Raw genomic sequence first — 12,384 nt, forward strand, 5'->3', positions numbered from 1 at the left:
TTAGAAAGCTGAATGATAATCAATGCCTAGAGTTATTAAGTTTCAAAATCAACAAGGACTGACTGCAGCAAATAGACTATTATGAGAGAAACACACTTTGACATATTTGACAGGATTCTGCTAAAGGATATTTTCAAGACTGGATATGTGATGACTTAGCATCAACCCTTTTTATTCTTGATTATTAGCCAGAGTTTCATTGCAGCTCAGGCCATTACAAGCAGATTATGAGCAGAGTTCATTTCCCATATAGATACCTAAATAATGAAAGCTGTCTTAACCAGCTTAGTGAACATGTGGTATGACAGAGTGGGCTGTGGCTGTGAACACTGCATTATTTTGTATTATGAATTCCATTTTGTACTATGCCTGAAGCAGGTAATGTCTCAAATGGGTTATTGTAATGCATTTTAAACAGATACTCAAGAAAAATGTATGGACTTTTACAGGAAATTGAAATCCAAGATGTCAAATAAGGCCTTAAAATCAGAACCTAGTTCACTAAGTATTAAGTTTTCTGCAAAAAGTTCATGGATGGGATGAATATGCCAGAGCTTCCAAGAGCCAGAGCACAATCTCTCTCTGAGCAACAAGAATTTAGTCTTCCAGGAAATATTAGGAAATATATTTCAGAATGTCAATTTGCAAAAAGTTTTAACTGTTCTTTAAGTGATTTTGTTTTAGAAATCACAATTTTATTTACCTATTTTGGCAACAATTGTGATCACCTGGAAAACAAAGCTGACAAAATAAAACAAAACACTACATGAAGTCCATCCACACACAGCCTTTTACAAGGTGTGATATCTTTCCTGTCCTCCTCCATTTGGACTTTAGCACATAAAAATTTTATTCTGGTGTTTGTAAGTGGTTTGCCTCATTAGTATGATTCAGTATTGACTTTATTTCCACCCCCCTAATATTTGCACTTCTTCCCAACAAATAGCAATGTTTTGCTATTAAATGCTTTAGATTTAGATGCTCAACTTAGAAATCTCACTCCCTCACTCCATGGAGTTGCTTACCATTTTTCTAGCACCAAAAAATGAAAAAGGAAAAAAAAAATAAAACAAAAACCTACCCAAAGATATTCTTCACTGCCTTTAAATTTATCGCCTGAAGTGAACTGGGCAAGCATTTTCTTTCTTGTCCACTGCAAACAGCAGGGTTACAGTACACACACACATAAACGCAGGCAGGAAGCCACATGAAGTATTAAGTAAGCATTCAGTCCTCAGCTATGTCCTAGGGCAATTGTCCAGTGACTTGTGGGAGGGCACCATGCCAATCTAACAGATGGACACACATATGGGTAGTCAGTACATCATGTGAAGCCATCAAGTATGGATACTAAGGGCATGATTCCAACCTAAGAACATGAGCTTTCTGTGAAGGTTAAGGGGATGTTAAGCTGGCTTTACATTCAAAAATAAAGAATAAATTCCAATTCAATGTTGGGTAAAAGTTATGCTCTTAGTTAATCAGGTAGAATTGTTAGTAGATAAAGAGAGGGTTATTTTTTCTAACAGAATGATTACAAGGTAAGGTTTTAACATTTCACAAGGCATGTGTTATTCTGACCAATAAGCAAGTATTATTTGGGGGGGAGATCTAGTTAGTGATACTGATTTTGCACTGGCAGTGCTTTGACCCTGCATCACCATCTGGTCCTTGACTCTTCCCAACAGGAAGACAGGAAACAGCTATTTGAGCAGTGATTGCTGCCCAGATAGCCAAATGCATCCTCCAGCATCCATTACTGGAAGGGTCAGAGTTTGTAACCACTGTCCATTCGTGATGGGAATGAGAATGGAAGAGCAACCTCTCCACAAAACTTGCCCTGAAGACCATTGCCAATGTACATCCTACAACCTTCTACTGCTGTGTCCATCAGCAGAGAGAGAAGGTTAGGAGTCATGCCTTGTGAATTTCATTCACTGTTACACTGCCATAAATGCAAGAATGGGCCAAAGTCTGCTGCTGAAATGAGATCCTACCCCATTATTAAAGGAAGACCATAGGAATCTGACCGGATAATGGATCTAGCAGCTGACTAGATAGAGTACATGAAACTGTTCCCAAGGATAGGGGAGAGCCAGCAACTTTGTTTACAGAGCAATGTGTATCCACAGCAAACCTGGGGCAGGAAGCACTGAATTCCTGTTGAACTCAGATATTTGGAAGAAAAAAAGAAATAAAAATTTATGAAGATAAATAACATAAAGGTTGTGCCCAAAACAACTTGTCTGTTTCTTTCAGCTTGATCTAAAAACACGGAGAGATGGTTCTGATGGTTCATTCTAAGGGCTACAGCTTGAATTATCTGCTTTCAGCTTCCAGACATTTAGGTTCTTTCTGCTAGACTGGACACCTCCTTGGTATTCTTGTACACTTTCCATGAAACAATTGATAGTAATAATGTAAGTCACTCCTCAAACTACTTTTTATAAAGTAACAAAGCCTTATGACTTTAAGATTGACACCAAAAGAAATTTCTGAAACATACAGTTCCTCTGCTTTGTTTATGTCCTCTTCAATTTTTCAATGTTCTTTAAGAATTCAGATGCCTGAAAATGTGTTCAATATTCCAGTTTTATTCCCCAGTGCTACATATAGAGTAAGAAGTCAAATTTTCCTTACATGTGTTTATGTGGGCCATTCTTTCACATTATCCTGTAATTTCTACTGTGAAATTGCATTCTAGGACATAGCTACCTTTTATCAGTTTGGGCCTATGTGCCCTGGTTCTATAACTGCGCTAATAAATTTATCATTTTAGAATGTTTTTGTTTGCATTTAGTATTTCACTTACAGAATAATATAATTCTTCTGTTTTACCTCATTACCATGCTGTCAGCTACTTCACATTCACTTATTTCACATATTTCAGAGAAGTGATTTTATTTTTTCTCACAATATTTTCAAAGCACATGAATACCACTATGGACATTTGTGGGAACATTTACTAGAAACTCTAGTACTGCTTTTCCACTAATGACTTTTTGGAATCTACCTGTCAATTTGTAAACCAGGTAAAAAGCTTTTTTAATAAGTTTAATGCTATTATTTAATTATTGTATTATGCAGCAATCAGTAAAATACAATACAGAAAGCACATGTCTGTGATGGGTATTTGGTTGCTATTCTGTAAAAAGAATATAATCATAAAATCGAATTTCTTGTCCATTAATAATGTCTATATTACCATACTAAGTGACTTCATATTCCTATCAAGTATTTTTCATTGTATTAATCTAACATCATATTTCATTATTTTTCTTAGAACTGGTGTCAGGCTCACTGCCATACATCATTCCAATCACTATAACCCTCTTTTGAAGGCTGGCACAGGATCACTATTATTCTAAACTCCTGGAACTTTGCCCAGCAAGATATGTTAAGAGGTTATAGTTGTAGAATGCTCAACTGACACCTAGAACGAAGTCAGATGACTTTGCTGGTGTTTTGGATCTAGCAAAGAATTGATGCAATTCATAGTAAAAATGGAAAGAGAAAACTCCATTATAGAGAAATATTCTGACTCTTCTGAAAAATAAATAAATAAATAAATATTTTCTTAAGGGATCTGTCTCCTTACTGCAAAATTATCCGTGCATAATCATTAATAATTTTACAGCAACTGTTGCTATTGAGATTGTAATGGGCTTTCACTATTATTGGATTTATCTTTTGCTTAACCTACTTAAGATACCTGCTTCCTTTCCTTAGACTTGCTCTTATGTTGTCACATTCCTCTGTCAGTGTTTTGTATAAAATATATCAGTCTCCACAGATGTGTATTTACTGTCTGTTATCTGTTAACTACATAGCTTATTTGCTATTTGCTACCTTCACTTTTGCACTGAAACCAAATGGAGTTGTAGCTAAGATTTTCTGCATGTTTGCATCACTACTGTTTTGTTAAATAACATCTTCATTAAGAATTCCAGACATTCATTCACATTTTATCTGATTTCTCCTCTCAGTTATTTCCACCTACAGTTTTCTCAATCACAGAAAACTACCCATTTAGAAGAACCAACATTTTACCATGTGTTCTTTGTTAGTCTCCATTGATTGCAGTCAGGTCATGAAAACCCTTAAGGCAGTCATGAACTTCTGGTCCAGTAAGTTATTCATATTTATCAATTCTAATGAGAACCTAAGTTAAAAGTACACCATGCTCAGTATGGTGCCTTTCCATTAGAAAACAATTTTTGTCTTTTTATTTTAAATATTTCAGGAGCATGAAATCTCCAGTGCATAGAGCTCCCACCATTTTTATTAATATGAATTCAAAATTCCATTATTTTCTGTTATCAAGAACTCCAGAATACCAGATCATGCCTTTGACTAGCAAATCACTTTTAGCTGCTCCCTTTACCCTGAGGTTACATCCCACCGTTTTACAGTTCCAGTAGCATGACTACTGCCATCACTTTTCATGACTGGTTTTCCTACTCCAAGGATTTCTAGATCATCCACTTTGTTACTAAGACATAATTATCACAAGAATCTCTTAATTTGTGAGAAACGCATCTGTATTTATAGAATGCTACTCCTTACACTCGGCCAATGGAACTGGATGCACATTGCATTTGTGAAAGCCTGCAGTAATAAGAGTATTTCTCTTTTGCCTCAGGAGACCTGATGTTGATTTCTGTTTTTCTATGTCACCCTTTGTACCACTTGTACATTGACCGTTTCATGTCTTCTTTTTTATCTCTATTAATAATTACATTACACAAACAAAACAAAGAAAAAAAAAATATCCTTGGAATGACTCAGTGGGGGTGAAACAGAATCTGGATCACTACTTCATGGCACACTCAAATGCCTGAGACAAATGAAATTACTCAAACTGAGCTCTGGCTTTTATTTATTTATTTATTTTCCCCATTCTGCTTTGTAAGGTTTTTCAATTAGTTCTTAAAATAGTTTATACAGTTTAATTTGGGGAAATAAATGAGGTTACTTTCACAAAAAAATGTCTTAATCTGCACTTTTTCTGCAAGATGGACAATATTCAACAGACCCGAGCTCCCTTTTCTCATGAACATAATAAGACATTTCTCAGTTGAATGCCCAGAGGATCATGCTTTTAATAAGGGTTTAGAAAAGAATAGCTAGAGAGGGGGGGGGGGGGGGGGGGGGGAGAAGAAAAATAGAGAGAAAGAAAAGAAAGAAAAAAATACATTTTCAATTTTAGCACACACAATTGAATAAATGCTAACTCTTACCAAACTAGCTACAAAATAAGAAACTAGGATCACTTTTTGTCACCCAGCTGTATTTTGTTAATGACTTATATTTAATATATATGTACCCTAAAATCATCGCATGATGCTTGTAAACATGTGTTAAAGCTGCTGTTCTTTATTTTGTCACAAAAGCATGAAAGAAAACGTGCCCTACCATTGGTTTTCACCTTGAGCTAAACATCTGTCTGTTTGTTGAGCACTATGCTTTAAATAAGCCCACTGAAAACATGAATGAAGGAAGTCGAAGTAGCTTATTTTCACAATGAAACAGTTGTTTTCAAAACTACTTTAATTACACGTAGTTCTAATTAAAGTAATCCCGACCACTATGACCTTTCCTAATTAAAAATTACCTGTATAGACTCGTCTTGAAGAATGAATGAAAATGACTTAAACTGTGAGTTAAAGTGCTATGTAAATGAATGTTGACAACTGAAAACAGTATAACAAATTCATTTTTGGAGTGTAGATAAATTATGCTCCATTATTATTACTTGAGCTATTGTTACAGAATTTTCATCTACTCCTTCAATGTCAGAAATTAATCTGTCATTTAATCACTGATCATGATCAAGAGGTACTGATCAATGTCCAGTGACATTGGATATTCATCATCTTTTATAAGCTGCTGTCACATATTGGTATATTCTGCGTTTAACAGCATTACATTCTACACTGTCTTGTTGATACTCATAAAACTCTAGACAAGAAATTTTAATATGTCCACATCTCACAAGTATCATTCAGCTTAGCAAAAAAAAAAAATGGATTTTCTGTACACCATTAACCCTGAACCCATTATCTTTTATGTTTCCAGTTAAATGAACAATTAAAAACAATTTTCTCTCAAGGGAATATTTTTTTTTGCACTACAGGAGAAAAAAAAAAAAAAAAAAAAGCATTATTATTAAATATTGTCTTTAAAAAACATCAAATATTTCATTTTGAAAAGTCCAAGTCATACATTTCAGTTTTTCACTTTCTAAAACAGTGCTCTATTGCTTGTAATTTTCCTCATGAAAAAGACCAGTGATGAAATTCATCAAGTGTACTATATCCTAAAATCACCACAGCTGCACTGCAAGTGTACAAAAAAATCAATCGTTTATCCAAAGAAAACAAAAAGAAAACCATAAAAGAGGTTGCAGCAAGGAGTGTGTTGATCTCTTTTCTCAGGTGACAAGAGATAGAATGCAAGGAAATGTGTCAATTTTCACCAGGGGAGGTTTAGATTGGATATTAGGAAATATTTCTTCACAGGCAGGGCAGCTACCCATTGGGACAGGCTGCTCAGGGAAGTGGTAGAGTTCCCTGGAAATATTTAATTGATGCTTGTACATGACCCCAAGGTAAGTGATTTAGTGACTCAGTAGGTGAGCTTGGTGGTTGGATTTGTTCATCTTGAAGTTCTTTTCCAACCTTTTATGGTTCATACAGTCTGTAATATATAAAACACAAACAACAATATAATCCTCTCTGGATATTCAAAGTACAGCTTGCAAAGCACTTACAGACAATGATTAATGTATCCAGAGATGTAGCCCTCAGTGCAATATGCCCAGACCTTCCACGCCTAACTGCTAAGCATCTAATCAAGTATTGTGAGTGGTGCACTCATTTCCATGGAATCAGGAAAAATAATTGCATATAGAACAACATTCCCATTAACAAATCAGAGACACTGCTTTTCAAAAGCAGCAATACTTGCTGTGTTCTTCTGGAAGAAAAAGCATGTGTAATAAATGTCCTAGGCAAAATTTAGGGGCTAAATTATTCCAACTAACATACCAGCTTTGTAAAAAAATATTAGTAAGAACTCATTCAAAAAGCAATTTCAGACCCAGATTTCACCCCATCATGTGTATTACAGTCTTTATCTCCAAGAAATATCAGTTTGAGAGAGCATTTAAGACTGCCTTCATTTATCCTGTGCTCCACAGATATGCCCCCTGGCAAAACTCAAATGTAGCTTTGAGGTGAAATAGGTAGAAAGAAAACAGCCTATATTGCATTTTCTTCATCAGCTGTGGAACTTACATAAGTCTTTAGTCCTTCTAAAAATAGTTTTCAGAATGTTTCACTCTGGGCTCTTTGGTTTTTTTTTTCGGGGGGTGGGGGGGTGGTTCCTACTTTGTGAGCATAAAACATTTATGTTAGTTTATTTTTTATTTCCATGGCAAACATTATTCTGTGTTTTCTGTACATGTTAATATGCGCTTGTATAACAAAGCACTAGGAAATAGTATCTCCATATAAAATGCATTTAGTATTACAGTTAATGATCACAGCTATACTAGGGTAAGCATAGAAGGTTAGCAACAATTGTACCAATGAAGAAATGAAAAGAATGCTGGAGCAAGGAGTGGAATTGTATTTATCTAGCTCTGGAATTCCAGTATAAATGCAATTACAGGGAGAGAAGATTAGATATTTACGTAGCACGCTCCAACAGTGAACTTGTCCACAGTCTCCAGAGGGTAACTTTTCTTGGTTTGTGAGTTTAAAAATTATTCCCACATCTTTAAACGCTGTAATTTCATATATTACAAAACCTATGTCAGAACTTCAATCAAATCTTAGCATCAGCAACCATTTCAGTGATAGCACCTATTCAATATGGAGAGGGGAGTGATATGTCAAAGGAAATAGTTCCTGTTTAATTGCTGAAATCTCACTCATAAATATCAGCCAAATATACTCTTCCTCATCTCTGCCCATCCCTCTTAAAAATAGCTATTCAACTGAAGTGTAATATATTTCAACCTGCCATCTATTTTTAGTTTTCTTCTGCTATAAATCTTTTTAAAGAGTCAGGCATACAGATACATCTGCAGTACATTTAATAGGAAGCTGTGAATTCCCCATTCTTGCCACACAAGTAGTTCAATTTCCATCACATGGAACTGGAAAATGGTGACATAAAGACACATCATAAGGTATAGGTAAAAGATAAATAGGAATGTACAGCCCATTACCCAGAGTTCTGCATGGAAATATGCCAGACACATTTTAATAACACAGGACTGATACCAACAAATTCAATTGTGAAAATGGAATCTAGAGATCCTCTACATTACATTTAGTTTCTTTATTCATTTTTATGCAGTTTTGGATACGACACTATTTTTTATGCTTCAGTCCTACCAGTTCAAATTAAAAGTAAAGTACCACCTGTACTCTGTGTTGTATTTTTTTCTTGCTTGTTTTTCTTGAATAAAATTGTTGAGTTTCTACTTACTGTTACAGTGATCAAACTCTAATAATAGCAAAGTAGTAAAAAAAAATGCAACTATGAAAAAATATTCAACTTAATTACTAATAAAAATGGAACTACACAGACTCTCTTGAGTTCCTCTTCATTAAAATGCCACTAAAATTAAGACTAAGCTTAGTAAACTATTTATTGCTGGGTATACTTAGTTGCTTTTCTACTATAGTTGATAGTTTAATATCTTAAATTAAACTGTAAGTAATAAACTCTATATTTGTAATTCATATGTTTAAAGTTTCCACCTCTGAGAGAAGATGATATGAGCATTTATTTTGATCAAAGAATGTTAGATCATACTGTTGGGATGAGGAGAGTACTTATTTCCAAAATAATCAAGGTGAATATTTAATAACAATTTAATAACAATTTAAAGAGTATCCAGCTTCCGTCAACTGTCCCTATCATAAAATTGCCACATAACAGAATTTGTACAAGATTGATGGAAGATTCACCTATATGTTTCTTTCAGATCTTTATTCAAACAGACAACAGGACCATTTAGATCTGGAAACACGGCCAGCATCTCTGCCTTTAACTTCTGTCTTTTTTTTTTAGTTGTTGTTCCTAGCAGACAAGTTGTTGCTGGCTCTCTCTTTTTCTGCTTTGATTTATTCCTTCTCACCTTCAATTTTAAATAAACAGAACTCACTATGGATTGTATGGCTAGTATCTACATTGGACTACATGTACACTACGGCAGCATAAAATTATCATAAGCCTCGCAAATGCTTACATGAGGACAGCTCATCCAGAAATATACGTGCGCACACAGAGAACATACTCAAAATCTTTCTTTCCATAGACTTAATCAGTTGTCCAGAGGAGCTCTAGGAACAAAAAAAAATAACTGAGAAGTCACAAATGCTTTGGCACAGAGAGCCAAGGTTGGTTCCAAAATACATTGGAACTGCTCTCAGCCACAATTAAGTCAGTCCTTAAATTCACACTGAAGTGGGGGAGTCCAAATTCTTTGATGGTGAACTGTGCTTAGCAACTGTCACACTCATGCAGAGCAAGAGTGGTAGAGCCATCCAGCAGAACCATAACAGATTTTCAAGGGTTCTGGCAATACAAAGCATGGCACTTTCGAAGCATGAGGACAATTACCTGAATGCCACAGTACCTCATCTCTCAGAGATCCTTTGACATATGTAACAGCCTATGAAAACAGTGCTGAACGGACTGTTCCCATTGTACATGCCCCAAATACTTCTATGTGCAGCTTCAATTTTAACTCTGGGATCACTGGAGCATGTTCTTACATCATGGACTGTTAAACAGCTTTGTGTCTGTTCACAGATGCAAATCCCTAGGTCCAGTACAAGAGAAGCTTCAAAATGCTGAATTTTCTATATAAAAGATAGATACTGTCTTTACTCAGCACTATGGGAAGCATTTCAGATGGTAAAGTATTACTGTCTTCAAAAGGCAGGAAAGCTTTCAAAGAGGTGTGTAGCTCATTTGCAAAACCTAATCAACATTTCACCCAGTGCTGTTCACTGCTTTTCAAATCCAAATGCTCCTCAGTCTGGTACTACCTCCAATTCTTTCTTTGTTTGAGGCAGAGGTGTCAGGCTGGGGGATATCTGCTCGATTTATAAAAATCACATGTCAAATCACAAGCTGCACCACGATTTTATCTATTTATTTTTTTTAATGCAACTTAGCTTATCTTTCCAAATTACTGATAAATACAATTTTGACTGCTTAATCTCAATGTGTATTTTTATTAATTGGGAGAAAACGCAAGGATTACTTTAAATTCTCTCCAGACCCTCTGTTTAACCAGTCTATGTTGCAATGCTTGGCCTGAAGCACTTCTATTTTTAGCTCTAATGGAACAGTCTTAAATTGCCTATTTTCTGTTTACTAAAGTCATTGAGCTTGTTACCATGGAAACTGAGGCAAGTGCCACAGCTTAACTGTTTTATTAAATGGATTGAAGGCGCAGCTGCAAAACTTGAAAGGCCAGCACATCAATATTATACATAGCCTGAACTGCCATACATGCCATACTAAATATGACAAACCAGAGTCTAATCTTTGCTATGATTTAAACCTTTAATTTCTCTCATCAATAGAGAAAAAGTGTAACCAAGATCAGGAATCTGTTTTTGTCAAACTATACTGCCTATCAAGTTTCAGCCAGTGATTACTGCATTTGTAAGGGTAAATTGCAAACGATGTACATTAAGCCAGTCCCCAGTTATCTGGACAAGACATTATCTCACAGTTGTGTTTGCACAAAGCATTTAGCTCATCATTGTATTGCTTATAGCAATCACATTGTTTTTGGAAATGCTATACTCAGTTTAAAGGGGAATTAAATAAATCTAATGACATCAGCAAATGAATATTCTTTCAAATGCTACATCAGAAGATTTAACACAAAGCATTTTTTAATTAGATATTTGAGAAGTAATACTCTGAGAAATAGAGGTGTTATGAAGTTACACCATTTCATTTCAATGTAAGTAGGGTGTGCTCCATATTTACGCAAACAAAAGTACTTCCTCTCCATGCTTCAACTTGAGTATAATATTTCAACTAAATATTCCAGAGAATTAGTAAAAATTACTACATTCAGAAGTTTTTCTTGTGAGGGAATACAGAACTCTCTAAGATCAGACAGATAACAAATATAGTTTTTAAACACAAACCTAAGCAACGTTCTACAACCCCCAATGGAATGAGAGCTAAAATAAGAATAGTGATATATTTACATCCATAAATATTTGATGACTGATTCATCCTGTTGTAATAGAACCAACAGCTGAAAGAATGTATGACATTTAGAAGAATAGGGTTCTGCTTTCTTCAAGTGTTCTTGTTAGAATGGTGTTTGGATTGCTACCTTTGGTGCAAAATGCCTCTGCATCACAAGTTTGTCTGTTTAGCTACTTCCAGTGAATATAAAACAAAAATCAAACATTTTTTAAAAAAGAGATCTTTCAGAAGATGTAATAATCAAATAAATTATCGAAATATATATCTCCTGTTGTGAGAATGCATGTTGTTAAAATATAGTGAGCTTGATGTTCAACTGTTAAATTCAAGGAAATATCTTCAATATCTGTTAGTGTAACTGGATTTAAAAATAATGAAAATCCCTTTGATTAATATATATATTTTTTAACCTTCCTTGTGCAGGGTCTACCTTCATCTGCAATACTCACATAATCCCAGTGAAAAATCAAGAGGGAGTAGCAATGATGTTTATTATCAACTTTGAGTATGTAACAGATGAAGAGAACATTGCATCTCCTGAGAAGTGCAACCCAATATTGCCATCCAAACTTGTAAATCGTAAGTAACTCAATGAAAGTTCTCTGCTTACCTCTGTTCTTAGCTGAGAGTAATTAATTGAGCAATACTAATAACAGAGAAATAGCACAAAAAATGTTGGTTTATACTCATTCCTGAATGAAAGAATTGTCAAATTTAGAAAACTCCACAAGAGTCCACTTCTTACATGGTGAACAGTGTAGCTTTCTGCCCCACTATATGCAGATCAGGCGCTGTTTTGCTGACCTCCATATACTAAGTGCAGCAACAGCGCATGTTCCATCTGCTTTGTATCTCCACACACATTCCCTGCTATCACTCCTAAGATCCCCCAAACACATTCTCATTTGTACAAGCTTTTAGTAAAGCACAGCATGCTCCAATAGTGAATGTTAACACTCTCCTCCAAGTCTGGTTGGCTCAGCAACAGCTGGAAATGCCTTTTCACACTCTAATAATCTTTAACGTTAGTATGATAAAGGAGCCTGGAACCTAAGTTTTCAAATCAACACTTCAGCTTTCTGTAGACAGAAAGCAAAGACAGTTACAACCTGCAAGAACTGAGGT

At 35.1% G+C, this 12,384-nt stretch overlaps 1 protein-coding gene across 8 annotated transcripts in view; it reads left to right on the forward strand.

The window, feature by feature from the left end:
- The window catches only part of KCNH7 (potassium voltage-gated channel subfamily H member 7), a 182,343-nt gene that overhangs the window by 88,993 nt on the left and 80,966 nt on the right, over positions 1–12,384 (forward strand). For all 8 annotated transcript variants that reach the window (XM_085553004.1, XM_085553006.1, XM_085553005.1 and 5 more), the window contains exon 3: positions 11,683–11,838. In XM_085553004.1, the coding sequence (XP_085409130.1) occupies positions 11,683–11,838 (156 nt within the window). The remainder of the gene's footprint in view (positions 1–11,682; positions 11,839–12,384) is intronic.

The sequence above is a fragment of the Coturnix japonica genome, chromosome 7 (assembly GCF_054131305.1).
Source record: "Coturnix japonica strain WE chromosome 7, WE-NBRP24, whole genome shotgun sequence".
NCBI classification, from domain to species: Eukaryota; Metazoa; Chordata; class Aves; order Galliformes; family Phasianidae; genus Coturnix; species Coturnix japonica.